The 16,717-nt window shown below is 41.0% G+C and overlaps 1 protein-coding gene across 4 annotated transcripts in view; it reads left to right on the forward strand.

The window, feature by feature from the left end:
- NALCN (sodium leak channel, non-selective) overlaps positions 1-3,280 on the forward strand; it is a 204,643-nt gene extending 201,363 nt beyond the window's left edge. For all 4 annotated transcript variants that reach the window (XM_072346553.1, XM_072346568.1, XM_072346562.1 and 1 more), the window contains one exon: positions 983-3,280. In XM_072346553.1, coding sequence (XP_072202654.1) covers positions 983-1,176 — 194 coding nt within the window. In that variant the 3' untranslated portion in view covers positions 1,177-3,280. The remainder of the gene's footprint in view (positions 1-982) is intronic.
- Positions 3,281-16,717: the final 13,437 nt, after the last annotated feature.

The raw sequence follows: 16,717 nt of genomic DNA on the forward strand, positions 1-16,717 counted from the left end.
CAAATCCTTGCTGTACAATAATGAGACTGTGACAAAGTATGAAGTGTTAGAGATGCAGACACACAATTGAGCAAAACAAGAAGCTTCGTAATTCCCGATTCTACCTCCTGTCTGCAGATTGCACCCACATCAGAGTTTTTTGATCCTCTGGTGTGCTGAAATACAGCTCTCTCTCCTTCCTTCCAATTCAGAAAGCTTGGAAGATGTTTCCAAATATGGTCATTTGCAGGATTTCTTGGGTTTTGTTTTTTGTTTTTTTTTCATACACTAACTTAGAATCTTTTAACTGAGGGCTGTACTGTGCCATACATTTGAGAACATAAAGAAAGAGTTAAAAAGGGAACATGTTAAGAAGGGATCATTGAGCAGCAGCCAGCTCAGTATGTTTTCTACAGCAAATGAGGAGTTTAGAGTTCACTTCCTTAGCTCTTATCATAGCCAGAGGAATCTTGAATGTTCCTCGGTGGACAGCCTCAGAAAAGTAGAGGTATATCCATGGACAGTGCAGACCAGTATGTGGTAAGCATTCAACAAGTATCATGAATGTCATCATCGATCTCAACTGTGTTTTTCTTACACTTATATGTGCTTTTTTGTGTTCCATAAACCATGTTGGTACTTTGCACTGGCTTCTACTCCTATGCCATTGTCAAATATCAATTTCTAGTTGTAGAAATACTCTTTTCCCTCCATTTTTCTGGCTCTTTCACAATTTTGCTAGCATGTCAGCTCACGTAAGCAGTACTTAAACCATTTAGTTCACAATTAAACAGGTAAGAAATGATGTATTGTGTCAGTTATCCCAACAGAAGGAAGTCAAGCCCTGCTAACTAAACTGCTCTGCCAGCATATGAGTGGGAGCAGGGTGAGCAGCTGGAGCATTTTAAAGCTACCCTACTTCAGTTAGTTCTGTATACCTGAATTCCAAGCAAAAATGTTAAACAAGCAAAACTAATACGGAGCTTTCTATTTAATTTCATAGCCCCCAAACCAAGAAGCCATCCCGGGTCTTCAGTCAACCTGCGCTCTGGTGGATGTTTAACAGTGAAATCAGTTGGATGCAAAATGAATCCCATGTCTGATGCTGCTTCCTGTGGATCAGAAGTCAAGAAATGGTGGACAAGGCAATTAACTGTGGAGAGTGATGAAAGTGGAGAGGACCTTCTTGACATCTGAAAGACTCTTAAGTCATATTGCAACAACACCCACTTCAAATACAATCTAATTTTCTATGTTTAGAATCGAACACACTGTAAGTGATGTATGATTTATTTAAAATCATGATCGCAACATTTTTCAAATGCTTATCCTACTGCCATACGAAACATAGCACATACTTATACATTAAAATTCACCTCTATAGGTATTAACTGTATTTTAGGAAACCTATATAAAATAGCAGTACTAATAAAGCCAGAGAGACTGTATTGCCTTTAGCAGAGACAGAACTTGGCGTTCTGTACGTATATAATGAAAATGCATTTTGATATACGCATATCTGTTTTTCTTCAACCTATGCTGTGCTTTAAAATGGCAACACTTTACAATACGGGGGTAATGCATTTCTTCTTTCTGTGTTTTCTTTCAGTTCTTATTTATTAAGATTTCTTTAGAAGGATTTTATTACTCACAAATGACCTGAAGAGGTCAGCACTGACTTCATGTTCAAGGGAAGTATTTTTACAAAATACAGATTCTGAATTACAAATCTAAGCTTTTTTCTGGACATTTTTTTAAAATATGCAAGATACAGGTTAGCTCACTTTAAAATAAGAAGGATTGGATTGGATTTAAAATGTAAATATCTCTGTGTTTTTGTTAATTATGCAAAAAGCTTGAATTTCATACAGGGAAAGAAAAAGAAAAAAAGAAGAAAGAAAGAAAAAAAAAAAAAAAAAAAAGACATGCAAACTGTGCATTTAAGCATCCAGCAAAAGACTTCCATATGACAAATGTGGTCATGCTTCATTTTCAGGTTGTACTGGTTACATATATGTACGGTGCCATTATTCTTCTGTTAGCTGAGTCCCATTTCCTTGTGTAGTCGTAAGGTAACTTTGTTCTTGTCTGTGTGATGAAAGTTAGCATCTTGGGGGCTCCCATTAAGGACCAGTATTGTATAGCTTTTAAAATATAGTTCAGTTTTGCCTGTATAGGTAGAAGTGAATTTTATTTACCCAGGGTACTACTCATGGTACAGCCCTGCAGTGCTAAAACTTGACACATTACTGTGGTTAAGTATCTTTCTCCTTTTTACCCTGATACATCACATTCTTACATGTTAGCATTCTTCTATTTTATGAAGCAACAATAGTGCTAAATTGCCATTGGTGAAAAAAAGCAGCTGTCCTTTTTTGTAAGCTTTTCTGGTGAAAGGCCAACGCTATACAGATAGGGAGGCAGAGAAACAATGCAATGCAGCAAAGCGATGTTGCACACAGTTTGTTACTTTCAGAATTTAGGCTGCCTAGAAAATGTGAGCTGAAAATTTGCCCTTCCCTCAGGGAAAAACTGAGAGGTTGTAGATTTTATGGCTTGGCCACTGACTGGGTTTTTTAGCATACCTGGGATCTTTCTGTTACCATTGTTTCCTATGGAAATGATAGGTTGCTCTACCACGGCCTGATGTGGGATCTTGTACAAGGCTCACAGCTGATGTTTATCACCACTTAGAATACATATCCTTTAAAAAGCTGACAAAAGCCAGTGCTTTGTGATGTTTTCTGGCCAAAATATTGATGTAGGGTGGTCAGAATGCAGAACTATTTTCACAGATGCCTTCTCCATAAATGCAAAATTAGTTTTGGCCATAAAATGCAGTTTTCTTGGCATCTGTCAGCATTTTGTTCTCTGTGTATTGTTTAACATTGCTTAGATTTTTTTTCAAGGAATGTCATATTGAGCACATCTGTATTTTGTGGTTTCTTTATTTGCTTTGGAGTACAGTTAAGTTTAAATCTAGTCAACTCTGGCTATAATCTATGTAACCGAATCTGTGCATTCCCTTGTTTACAGGCTAGATTATGAACCGTCAACAAAACCTCACATGCAAATCCATCATTTTGTGTTCTGTTCCATGCTTGTTTAAGTTCAGCTTTTGTATATGTGACAAGAAAATGAAATTGGATTTATAAGACAGTATCTTTGAGATTTCAATAATATATTGAACAGCGGATATTTATGAATCATTCTTGCTGCATATCTTCTTTTTACAAAACCTGGCAGACATTTTTTTCTTTGCCTCACAGTACTCCGTCAATAAAAACGAGTTGCTTTAAGCAATATTCCTCCCTCTGGTTTTCATTCTACCCGTGTTTGCTATATCTAGCTCATTTGTGATAATGCTGCATGGTGCCTGGGTGCATGGATTGTAGTGGATTTTTTAAAGCAGTTCTTTCAAACTACACTAATTGGAGGGTCTTTGGATTTTTGGGGAGAACTCCATTGATTGACCTCAATGGTACTTCCCCAAGGTTCAAATTCAGCAAATGGGACTAAATAGGATTAGTCATTATTTATTTCTCTTTAACTCTCTTTCTTTGGTTTAGTTCCTAGATGTGAACATGTTTGTATATGTGTGTAAGTTTCTGGTGGAGAGGTTGTAGAGGTTTAATAGCCTGCCTTCCAGCACCTTACAAGACAACAGAGATCCCCGGGCCATTAATTTAATGTGCAAGCTGGTTCTATGAAAGCAATACTCACCTGCTGACTCCCTCATTTTGCTTTTGCAAAAAAACAGTTACATGAATATGAAATTAAAGTACAGTAGAGCACCAAGGGAACTAGATTTAGGTTAAAAATTTGTCAGTATGATACCTTTGCCATGAGTAGAGAAAGTGATAACCTCCTGCTCCACAGCAGAGCAACCACTGCACATCTGCACATGAAGACAAAGAAGGGGAGTTCAAAACAGCATGAACAAGCAATGGAGAGAGACAAGAAAAGAATCAGGAAATCAGTCCATCCAGACAACCTTGAAGAAATGTTCAAACGAAAACAGATCCTAGACAAACAAAAACTGTGAGGGGAACATCACCACCTACAGTGCTCTTAGCCCATAGAATTAAATTCAGTACTAGCCTATAAAGATAAGTATTTAGACCTCTTCTTACCCTAGAGACCGCTCTGTTCCATAGGAAGCAAATGGTAGAACTCTTAGTAGCTTGGGTGGTGCAAAACATGGTTCGTAGTACCAACACAGACTTTAGCAGGGTCTGTTGTGATATAACATGGAGAAATGGTTTCAGACTAAAAGGGGAGATTTAGACTGGCCGTAACAAAAAAGTTTTTTACAATAAGGGTGGTGAAGCACTGGAACAGGTTGCCCAGAGAACTGGTGGATGTCCATCCCTGGATACATTTAAGGTCAGGCTGGACACGGCTCTGAGCAACCTGATTTAGCTGTGGGTGTCCCTGATCATTGCAGGGAAGGTGGATTAGATGGCCTTTAAGAGTCTCTTCCAACTCAGACAATTCTATGGTACTATGAAGTCTGAGAATACAGGTGTAGCTCACTAGCAAAGACAGGTCCTTTTTCAGACAATTGCATTTATTATGAAGAAATTAATAATCTGAAACCATTTGCTAATGGACAATATCCAACTGATTTAAGAGCTAAAAGCATAAAGTGCACTTTGTCTGGCAAGCTAAAAAACATCGTTTTAACTAATAAAGACCAATCAGGCTTAAACATCTTCCAAATAACACTGCATTCAGTGTTGTCTATACACAAAGTCCAATATCACAGCTTCAGAGATGCTAGACATTTGGATGCCAAAAGCAAGTGACTTTGGGGCAGTAATCATTTTCGTTCTCTCATTTTATTTACAACATGCCCAGAGTTCTTGGTGGTGTGCAGATAAGGACATCCATGCATATCCAAAAGTGTCTCTTGCTGTTCTTATAGCACATTTGGAGCCCCAGCAAGCAAAATCTGTGCTAAAGCCTTCCCTCCAGAATGCTCATTGATCTCATCCCTCATCATTTCGACTGATAAAAACAAGCCCTGGCCATGTCTGTCAGTGTTACCAATATGATTAGCTCAATCTCAATGACTTCATCTTCAGGAAGGCTAATCCATCCCTACTACTGGAGGAAGTTCTGTTGCACTACAGATGAACTTGCAGCAATGCATGGGGTGATGCTGGGAAGTTGGCTGCCCTGGTTTGTTCAATTGCTCTGCAAAACAAAGGGAGCCTCACTAAAATTCAATTAACCTTCCTCTTCCTCCCAAGGGCACTAGTGTCAGACTCCATTAGCAGCTGTTGCCCATTGTTTCAATGAAGAATCTCCAAGCACCAAGTTATTAACCCATCAGTGAGCAAAGTGTGCAAGCAGTGCCATTTTAGCCCACTTCCACAGTTTTCTGTCTATACAGGTATTTCAGTGCCATTAGAAGTTTCATTCATTTACCTGACTTGCATTTTTGCCCTGAGGAATTTGTGCAAATTACTTGGGTGCCTACAGAATTGTGTTTCACAGAAGAATGGCTTAGTGAGATTGCAATGAATGCCTAAATACTGGTAGAAAGGGGGAAAAAATGACGATCATATGGCCTGAAAAGCTGTTGGCATTTCTGAATAGGAGTAGCAGCCACAAGTGACACAAGCCTCCAGTGTCTCAGTAGGCATTGCTCTGTTTCAGGAAATCTTTTGCTACAGTTGATAGCAAACTGGTTCAAATCAGATTCATTACCTTAATGTGTTCATTGCTGAAATGCAGCTCAGTTTTCATGTTTTGATTTTTGCTTTTAGCTGAAAATGTCACCAGAACCTATTTGCGGTCTCCTACTTAAAACTATCAGTATTTTGGTCAGCCAAAAACTGCATTTCCACATGAATAATCACTATGCACAAAACCTCTGCCGGGTATTTTCACTTCTTCATTTTCCTATAAAATTTTGTATCAGACATACATATAATGTCATAGAAAAAAAAAATTAAGAGAAATATTGCCTTTGTCATTAGCACGTTGCGTACACAATCAAAGCAAAACCAAAACAAAAAACATTGCTGTGTTTGCTGAAAGGGATTTAGCTCAGATGCCGGGCCCAGTTGGCCACTCCACTGTGGAAAGGAAACCTCCAGCACTGCCATGCCTAGGCAGCCACGAGCAGTCCATGGGCACCATGAAGCTCACCTGAGCTGTTTGGCCAAAACTTTCAGATCCGTGATGTTAAATGTGCATTTAATGCACTCTTGAACTGTGGGTGCTCCTGAGGGACTGATGCGGGGAATGGGACCTGCTCATCAGCAGCTCTTCTCCCACCAAAAAACTTGATGCCTGAACTCAGCTGGTATTATGCTTCACTCACTTGTTTCTTTTCCTGATCTCTGTCAAATGCTCCAGGTTTAAAAATCCAAGTATTACAACCTTCATCTTAATTGGATCAGTAACAGCAAGAGCATTTCTCTGACCTTGGCCTACAAATGTGTTTCAGCTTCATATGCATACATCAATTCAATATGTATCTGTAAGGGCTTATCTACATGATGCAATTGCAGCAGCTTAAACTTAACCTGTTGTTGAAAATTGATTTCTCTAAATAATTTTGAATACCTGTGCAAATGCTTATTTCAGTTTAAAGCTTTTTTTCTCTACTGACCTGCATTAAAAACCAAATAACCTTGGTTTTATTCTTATGGCAAAAGTCCTCTCATAGGTTCACACATCAGCTAACTTAAATGATTTTAAAAGCTGCATCTTCACTTATATGGCTGCAAAGCCTCTGTTCAGAGCAGGTTTATCATTGGATCTCTGGCTAAGCTCAGCCCCTGCTCTATGTTAATCCACCCCAGTCAGGTTACTTCAAAACCAATTGCCTGACCAATTTCTTTCTACAATGGAGTGACATCATAGCAACTGATATAATCTATTTGGACCCTGCAAGGCCTTTTACATGGTACCAAACTACATCCTTATCTCCAGATTGGACAGAGATGGATTTGAAGGGTGAAATATTCATTGGATAAAGAATAAGTTGGACAGTTACTGCCAGAGGGTTGTGATCAAAGTCTGGGTCCACTGGTGATGAGTGGTTTTCTTCACAGGTCCATGTTGTGACTGGTGCTCTTCATTGTATTTACCAATGACCTGAAGAGGGGAATTGAGAGCATCCAGAGAGACCTGGACATGCTACAGAAGTGGGCCCACATGAACCTAAAGAGGCTGAACAAGGCCATTTGCAAGGTGTTGCACCTGGGTCAGGGCAATACTTGATATGAGAACAAGCTGGGAGGAGAACTCCATGAGAGTTCTTGAGACCTCCAGAGAAGAACTTGGGGGGTTACAGTGGATGAAAATCTGGATGCAAGCCAGCAATGTGCGTTTGCAGCCCAAAAGGCCAACATTACACTGGACTGCCTCAAAAGAGGAGAGGCTAGCAGGGAGAGGAAGATGATTGTCACCTTCTACTCTGCCCTTGTGAGGCCCCACATGAAGTATTGCATCCAGGCCTGGGGCCTCAAGCACAAGAAAGGTGCAGATCTGTTCTAGTGGGTCCAAAGCAGGACCATGATGATATTCAGAGGGCTGGAGCACCTCTCCTACAAAGACAGGCTGAAGGAGCTGAGCTTGTTCAGCCTGGAAAAGAGAAGGCTCGGGGAAGACTTTATTGTGGCTTTTCTATACATAAAAGCTTATAATCAGGAACGTGATAGAATTTTTACACAGTCTTAGGACAAGTCAGAATGGTTTTAAATTACAAGAGAGTAGATTTAGATTAGATGTTAGGGGAAATTTTTTCTCTTTGAGAGATGTTTTGTACTGGCACAGGTTGCGCAGAGAAGCTGTGGGTGCCCCATCTCTAGTCGTTCAAGGCCAGCTTGGATGTATCCTTGGCAACCAGATCTAGTGCCTGATTTAGTGGTTGACAGCCCTGTCCATGGCAGGAAAGTTGGAACTAGATGATCTTTAAGGTCCCCTCCAACCTCAGGCATTCTATGATTTTATGATTCTATAGTTCTATGATAAGACACAGCAATTACTTTGAGTAATTCCCTCTGGAAAAATCCCTCAGGATGCATTTTGGAAGAGACCTGGGTGTTGCTCACTCTGACTTGCCAGATGCTGAATGCGAGCAGCTTTGTACACCTTGAAGCCTCCTGCCATGCCACAGAGCATGGAACACATCCTCTCTGCAACCTCTCAAGCCCAGGGAACATTCAGGAGTAAGAGTTGTATCCCAAGGCTGTGACACCCTGTGCAGTGTGCCCTCAGAAAGAGGGACCCAAGTCTCCCTCTTACTTTGCTGATCAAACACGGTTTGTACAACTTCTGCTGGCTTGGCCTTGGATTGCTACTGTAAGATTTTCTTTGAAGTTAACCAGCGCTGTTAATCAGGAGGAAGATGTCTTAGTAAAATCCACACACTGTTGTTTTCTGAGCCAATCCAGCTACAGCAATGTATTTTATTGTCTATCCTACAGACTTATAACCAAATGTTGTACTCCTCCTGAGTTGGGCTGGCAGAAATGCCCAAGGCATGTCAACAATTTCCAGCAGCAAAACGTTCTACTAAGTTATCACCCAACTGCGATGAATGTAAACACTTTTCTAACACTAGAGGGCTAACACTGCTTTATACTCCCTACCTGCTCATGTACACAAGACATTATTAGTAGGTTGTTCATCTTTGTGGCAGAATTGGGTTCTTTTGTTTGTTTTTTGTTTATGTTTTGCTTTGTTTTGCTTTTGTTCTTTGCAGAGCATTTAGATACCACATTGCTAAGCAATTTTCAGCATGATTCTACAACAAGGGACTTTTTATTAACCTCGTGGTACTTACCAGAAAGCTGCCTTATTTTGTTTGCAGATGTGTGACTTACAGGGAAACTAATGATTCTGGCATTCCCACTTGTATGTAATGTGCACAGACATCATTGTAATAGAAAATTATGTTACCAATAACGTTTCATTTTCTCTGTCTCCAACGATTGCAGTATTTGCATGTCAGCTGGAGTGCAGCTTATGTTCATGTTTCTACTCCCAGGAAAATTCAGAAGTGACATCATTTTCAACACCCAGCATCTCCAGTTGAAGAACCAGGTAGCTAAGAAAGTCAGAATTATTATACCACAGAATAAACACACATTTTAATTTTTTGAAGGCAAGTTATGGTCAATAATTTGAACTAAGACATCTGCTTTTTACGATAACTGCTTTCCATGTCTAGATTGGGGTGGCTTTGGGTTTGTTTGTTTTTTTGCATAACAGTAAGCGTATGTTCACTTACAAGCTATGGTTATATGAGAGATACCATTACAGACGACATTTGTTGACTGATAGTTTATCGTTTCGGGAAATATTTCTATGTGCTGCTGTTGTTCTGTACTTTAACATGAAAAGTAGAGTGTGTTTGGGCTTATTTCTTCATGTTGCTTTTTACAGCAAGAGAGAGAGGGAAGAAAAAGCATAGGATGATGTGCAGCATTCACTGAAATCAGCATGAAGTTACTGCATCTTTGGATGCAGTGAGGTTGTGTTGCCCCTCTTTAATGGACCCTTTAAGCTAATGTACTTTATTTCATGTTTTATGATTGGTTACATACATGCTCACATGTGTACCGCACTCATCTGTGTGCAGTGATTTGCTCAGCTGCAGTTCACTCACATTCAGATACATGCCTACATCTCTCCTTGACGTTACTGGTGATGCTATTTTGGGCTTCCACCCCGAGCATTCATCCAATGCGAAACATGGGATTTTATGCTATATTGAAAGACTTGCCAGGTAAGCTGACTCACCAAGGGATTTGCTGACTTGAACTGTACATGAATTAATCAAAAAACTTCACCACACATTCACATCTGAAATTTGCTGCAAGTGCACTGAGTAGTGATGCCCAGGTGCTGCCATGCAGCCATACAGCACCCTGTCACCTCACAGGGAGGGTCTGGTTGTCAGTTACCATTGTGGTTGCCCGTTGGATCTAGCATCATGGTTAAACATCTCCTGCACTACTCAGTTTCTGTGCAATATGAGAAGGGTTGCAACAGAAAGAGATTTTTCTTTTCTGTGCACAATGGAATAATGTAATCTGGAGCACAAAACAGACCAAAACTTTCCATTGTTATTTTTCATCTTTCCCCAACATTTAGTTGGGAACAGGATGAGGGTGAAACTAAGAGAGCAAATACTGGCAATATCTATCATCATCCTGATAATAACTATAAGTATGCTGCTGCAAACATAGAGTCATGCTGGTGTACAGAGTGAGCTCATGTAGGAGTCATAGGGCTGATAGGCCAGGTGCCAGAGGTGCCACTTAGTACTACATGCAGCCACATGGTGAGAGCCATCAGGGGCTACAGGTGTTACTGATGGACTTGAGACCCTATTGGGACCACTGTTACTTGCTGTAAAAAGAGTGGGTTCACCACATCTGCTGAACAAGGCTATGAAATCAGTGACAGTAGTTGTCTCAGAGGCATCTCCAGCAGATTCTGTTTGACATGATGTTGAGCAGCCCAGGAAGACAGGCCATGCCACTGCTTAGCACAGTGCTGTCCCCAAAGCAGAGGTGCAGAAACAGGAGGGAAATATGTTCTCCAAGTAGGAGAAAAACAAATTACAGTACTGTTTGATATCTCAGAGCTTTGACTGGCGGAAGAATTATCTTTACTAATGCCTGCAATTGAGTGTATAGTATACTGTAAAATTAATAGCCAGGGGGAAAAGGAATTGCTTCGAGCTCATAGAAAAAAAATCTTCCAACTTGCAAATGGTATAGCAGCAGAAAGAAAACCCAGTAACATGGCAGCCTCCAGATCAAACATGCTTGCTGTTTCTGCTTGTATTTGTCAAGTATGCCTCCTGCTGTAGTTTCTCCTAATTAACCTTGACAGTGGGGCCAAGAAGGATCTTCCAAATCTTTCATTTTTCCAAAATCTGCCTTTGTGCAAATGCTCTCTATTAACACACAGTGAGGGAGGTGACTGTCCTCTACTCCACTCTTGTGAGGCCCCATCTGGAGTACTGCATTCAGCTCTGGGGCTCAGAGCACATGAAGGATGTGGAGATGTTCAAGCAGGTCCAAAGTATGACCAGGAGGATGTTCAGATGGATGAAGTACCTCTTCTGTGAAAACAGGCTGAGGGAGATGGGCTTGTTCAGTCTGGAGAAGGCTCCAGGGAGACCTCACTGTGGCTCTTCTGTACATAAAGGGGCCTACAGGAAAGCTGGGGAGGGACTCTTTCTCAGGTAGTGTAGTAATAGAGAAAAGATTAATGGCTTTAAACTAGAAGAGGAGACATTTAGGTTAGATATCAGGAAGAAATTTTTCATTATCAGAGTGGTGAGGCACTGGCATTGGCCATGCAGAGTTGCTGTGGATGTCCCATCACCTGAGGTGTTCATGCCCAGGCCCTGGGCAACTTGGTCTGATGTGTGGTGTCCCTGCCCATGGGAGGGGGATGGAACTGGATGGTCTGTAAGGTCCTTTCCAACCCAAACCATTCTAAGATTTTACAATTCCTTAACACTGAACTCTTACCTAGAGGTAAGTCAGGTATTTGAATGCTCTGCTTTTCATGTGTTTCAAAACACTCAGGACTGCTTCAGTTCTGCAACAAAACAGAATCCTATAATGGTTGAGATATCCATCAGCCAGCTCTTCACCCAAGCAATTTCTATTGCAGTTTGAATACAATGGGCTCATTGTTTCGGCTGAACCAGAAAGATGTTTTGAGAGCAGGAATGTGAAGAATCAGTAGGGTCTCAACAGCTATGTCTGCCTTGAAGCAAACAAGTTGTTTGATTCTTGCAGCTGAATCAATTGGACATTCTAAAAAATGCAATCTGAAAGGACTGGGCCCATCAGCATTTATATAGATGTGTTTTTCCACTATAACATTGTACTGTAAGGCTTCTAAGTCTCTAAAACATGAGGAATCGTTTGCAAATGTACTGCAGCTTTGGCCACCTGATGTAATCAAGTTCAAAAAAGTTTGTTGTCCCAGATCTGCACAGTGTGCCAGAGTAAGGGGAAAAACTCAATACAGAAAGGCACATCTCAGTAGCAGGCAGCCATGAGGAATCCCTATTGCAGGACAATGGGGGTAAGTTCAGCGCAGCAGTGCTTAGTGCTTTCTCAGGGCTTGACCACAGGGTATTTAGGCAAAAGGCAGCTGGTCTGCGACTCCAGAATTCAAACATTGGTAAATTGGTTTGAGTGTCATCCTCCTTTTCCGCCTTTTTGATCCTTTTTTCTCCTAGGGATCTATCATCATAGCCCAAGCACATCCAACCAGAAGCTTGATCCCATTCAGATCAGAGCCAAACAACATCTTGGGCAGATAACTGGTCCTTGAGTGGTTACATGGATCTGTAGAACCCTTTGAGGTTAGCGAGCATTTTCACAATGGGAACATAGCAAGGGTGTTAGCAGGATGCTCATTAAACTGAGCTTCAATAAATTGTAGCAAAGCGTGCACAGGCTTTACTTCTTTCTCCTAAAACCTGCAAAATTACAGCTTCCCAGCAGCAAAAGTTACTGAGAGGGCTTCTGAAAATGCTCAAGCCTCCTATTAATTTTTGTTTTCCTTTTAATTTTCACCCTCAGGTGCCCCCTCACTGCAAGGCAGAGCATCATCAAAAGGGTAAACCCGAGGGAGGCCATGCTGGTGGTTGTCAGCCTGCAGCACATGAGTGGCAGATACCTCTATCATGGGAGGGTGCTAGGCAGGAGAGCTGCCCCTGGGGCTGCCCCTCTGAGTCCTGTTTGGGAACTGTCTGAACATTGCCCAGCTCCAGCTGGCACAGAATTACCTGGGACCTAATTACAGCAACCTGGTAACAGCCCAGCGAGAGGACTCCCTCATTAAATGTGATGGTCTGGATGTCGTGGCTGGCTCAAGGAACTCTTAAAAAGTTATTGCTGGAAACGGCAAGTGCATACCAGGGGAAAGATCACTCCATAAATGCACTATTTCTTACATTTTTTTTCTCTGAGCATCTGTTATTGCTCTCTGCCAAAGACAGGATATTGGATCCTGAGCTTGGCTCGGCATAGTCAATCTTCTGTTTTTATGGTTAGATCTGTAGCAGCAGCTACAAGGAAAACTTTAAAATACTTGAGTGGAAAAAATCCTTTAATAGCATTTGTATCTTTTTGTTTGGCTCCTGCAGTACTAAGTAGTACAAGCAAGATGTGTCAGTATTGATCAGTATTTTCCCATTAGGGAACATATTTGCTTTCTATTTCCATTATATTATTATAATGTTTAATATAATTTATATGTATATAGATATTTAGAAGTTTATAAAGTAGAAGAAAACCCTTTTCTGATGCTGTTTGTTGTGCTGTGGGGAACAAAAGCTCTCACAATATGTGGCATGTAGTGGAAAAGCTTTTAGCCTTTTTACTTTGATCAAGTAGGATAAAGAACAGGTCAAACCAGTAGAAACCTGTCTGATCTAAAAATAAAGGGGCCTGAAAGAATTGTACTGCACCCAGTGACCTTTGGCAAGGCCTATTCAGGGACTGAAAGCATGGCCTCTAGATTTCTGAAACGTGCTTTTCTTTCCCTTACACACCTTGTTTTACAAGTTTTAGAAGCCAGTTGCCAAGAAGCCAGTTTGGTGATGTATGGTGCAAATGACTTTTCATTGGCCGAACAGAGAAGTAGTGAGAGCTCTCTCTTTTCCTTTGGTTGGGCTCAAAAGATGTTACATCTCTCCTGTCGGTTAGATACATCTCTCTCCATGCCACCATCAACACAAACAGAGCCTTGCTCACCCTTCCCAACCACCTTCATATCTGGCATGTCCTAGGGATTTTCCAAGCTCTCGCTATTCTGTGTCCAATTCTGCCTCCTGATTTAGTGCCCAAGTTGTCTTTCCTTTGATATATGCAATTGTCTGAGTCACCATTGGTTGTATTCCCTGGGTGCTAAGTTTCCCAGAAGCAACAAAGCATGTGATCTCAGGGATAATACCACCTGTACGTCTCTCACAGGAGTTTCTGCTGTGATGGTAAGACTTAGCTACGTCAGCCTGGAATTAGCATTTCATTGCTAGTGTTACAAATAATTAAAAATGACCTGAAGTCACTCCAGCAGTTTTTAATTGCTACTCTTCTACAGTGAATCTCTGCTAGCAACAATTGACAAAACAACAATACAACATAAAAGCATATTTAAATGTCTTTTTTATTATTTTATAGTGCTGTTTCCTACTGATGTGGGGCACTGCAGGACATGTAAGCATAAGAGCAATATAAACCACTGAACATGAAAGCCCAGACCATCTGTTCTTTTGCTGAGATGAATGAGGGGAAAAAAATACAGTTAAAACAAATTTCAAAGTTGATTTACTTTAAAATGTCCACAACTTTGCAAATTCAAGCCTTTCAGGCTCCAAATAATTATTATTTTAACATCTCCTTGTTTTCAGAGAAAGCCCTCCTCTGAATTGTCGGGTCCATTGTTCTATATTTACCTGGAAATCACACAAAAGCAATGTGTCTCCTTGATGTTATATAAAAATATGCAGAAAGAGGGGATCTTTGCCTGAAGGTCTTTAAGTTCTAAAATCTTTAGCATCTTACAAAGAAAAGCCCAAGGCCGCACCATTGTTGGCATGGAGAGCCCCGACTCCATTGGGAAATAGATATTTTTAATAATCCTGTTGTAGGGATGTGCCAACCCCATGGTGCATAGCCATCATGTATGCAGACATCTGGGAATGGTCTGGCCAAGACCAGCTCTACAAAGCAGCACAGAAGACATCACGTGCCCATAACCCAGTGTCACCCACTGGCTCCAGTGTTATGGAAAGTGGTAAGATCAGGAAAAGATTTAATTTACAGTTAGCTACAGGCGTGTGGCTATAGCTGCATAAGAGCTGCATATTACTCCTCTATAGAATGGGATTGATGGTGTTAAATTTGATGCAGTCCAGTGTGGTAAGATCACTTCTTAACAAGCTTGCCAGATGATGCTGCCAGGTGGGAGACTTCTCCAAGTGCTATCTGCTTCACATGCCTCTGTCACAAGGGCTCTGCCTCCCTCTGTGCTCCAGGTTCTCTTACTATGTGATTTCATACACAGAAGTATCTGAGGTATTTGGCACAGCCCCATGTTCATCTTGAACCCTTGTTCTCTCAACAACACTCTAATACCTAACGCCATGTTGCCCTCCTCACTAAGCTGATAGACAGATCCTCATCATAGGATTTTCCTATGTGAAAACATGACTCCACCATGCAAGTCCAGCCATGGGCTCCATCTGACATACAAAGTATATGTTAAAAAACACAAGCTATCTTGTGGGATGCCCATCAGTGACATGCAGGAGTCTGAAACATAATTGCTCAATAAGCTCCTGAACTTCTGAAAGAAAAGTGCCTTACATCTGTGCAGAAAATCTTTTCTGTTCTTAAAACTGAACCTCCTGCTCAAATGGTCCATTTCTCAAAGACAAAGATCTGGCAACACAAGTCATAGTCATAGAAGTGTTTTGAGTTGGAAAAGACTGTTAAAGGCCACCTAGACCAACCCCCTGCAATGAACAGGGACAGCCACAGCTAGATCATGTTGCTCAGAGCCCCAATCCAGCCTGACCTTGTATTTCTCCAAGGAAAGGGCTTCTACCACCTCCCTGGGCAGCCTGATCCAGTGCCTCACCACCCTTACTGTAAAAAACTTCTTCCTTATATCCAAATCCTACCATATGAATCTGAAATTGTAGGAGTCAGCCTTCAGCAGTAACATCTCTTAACTTTGCTGCACACACTTAAGAACAACTGTTTATCAGCCTGCTCACTTGTCTTACCCAAGATAATAAATAGCCCATACACCTAAATATATTTCCAGAGTTCTGCTCATTCTTTTTGATCTGATTTCACAACCACAGGCAACCATTTTCATGTCCTCTGCATTTTAAAAGCAGAACTTACTGTATAAATGTTGGTAATTTCCAGAGTCTACTGTCTCTGGGCAGTCTTCTAAGGTCCATGACAACCTACAGCAGCTTGCTGCTCATTCTTGTTATGCTGACATATAAGTTTCTCCAAAGCCCCTGAAGAACTGGAGGCTTGTTGTATTCATAAATTTCCCAGGAAGTCTGCCAGAGGCATAATGTGTTCCCAAGTATCTGATAGTCGTCGGAGAAATCTGAAGGCAATATTTAAAAACAAAACTATACTTTGGAAAGTTGAAAAAGGTTCAGAAAGTGTTGAGAAAGCCATAACATAGACAGAAAAACTGCTGAAGAACACCCTCTTGTTTGACAGTTAAATACAGGCAAAACTGGGTGCTGTGAGCAGAAGTCTGTCACAAGCAAAAACTGAAAGTGAATCCAAGATGGGGAGAGAATACCTGAAGGGCATCTGCAGATTTATGCCTGAAGAGCTCTTCTAGGTGTGACATTAAGAAACTTTGACTAACTTTGAATCCATACACTAAATTTTGGAGATACACTGAACAAGGTGGTATCCCTAAGATGGGTCAATCAAATTAGAACCTGTTGCTACTATTAGTTTCAAGATTGTTTAGCCATATGGCATGAAAGAAAAGAAGATATCTTACCAGAAGCCTGAAAACTGTATTTTGGCTATAGCCATAGTCATAGAATATCCTCAGTTGGAAGCGACCCAAAAGAGTCATCAAGTTCAACTCCTGCCTCCATACCCACCCAAAATCAAACCCTATATCGGAGAGCACTGTCTATGCTGGATAACAACTCATGAACATATTAAGACAAGAGAGATGGTGATGT

This window comes from Excalfactoria chinensis, chromosome 1 (assembly GCF_039878825.1).
Source record: "Excalfactoria chinensis isolate bCotChi1 chromosome 1, bCotChi1.hap2, whole genome shotgun sequence".
NCBI classification, from domain to species: domain Eukaryota; kingdom Metazoa; phylum Chordata; class Aves; order Galliformes; family Phasianidae; genus Excalfactoria; species Excalfactoria chinensis.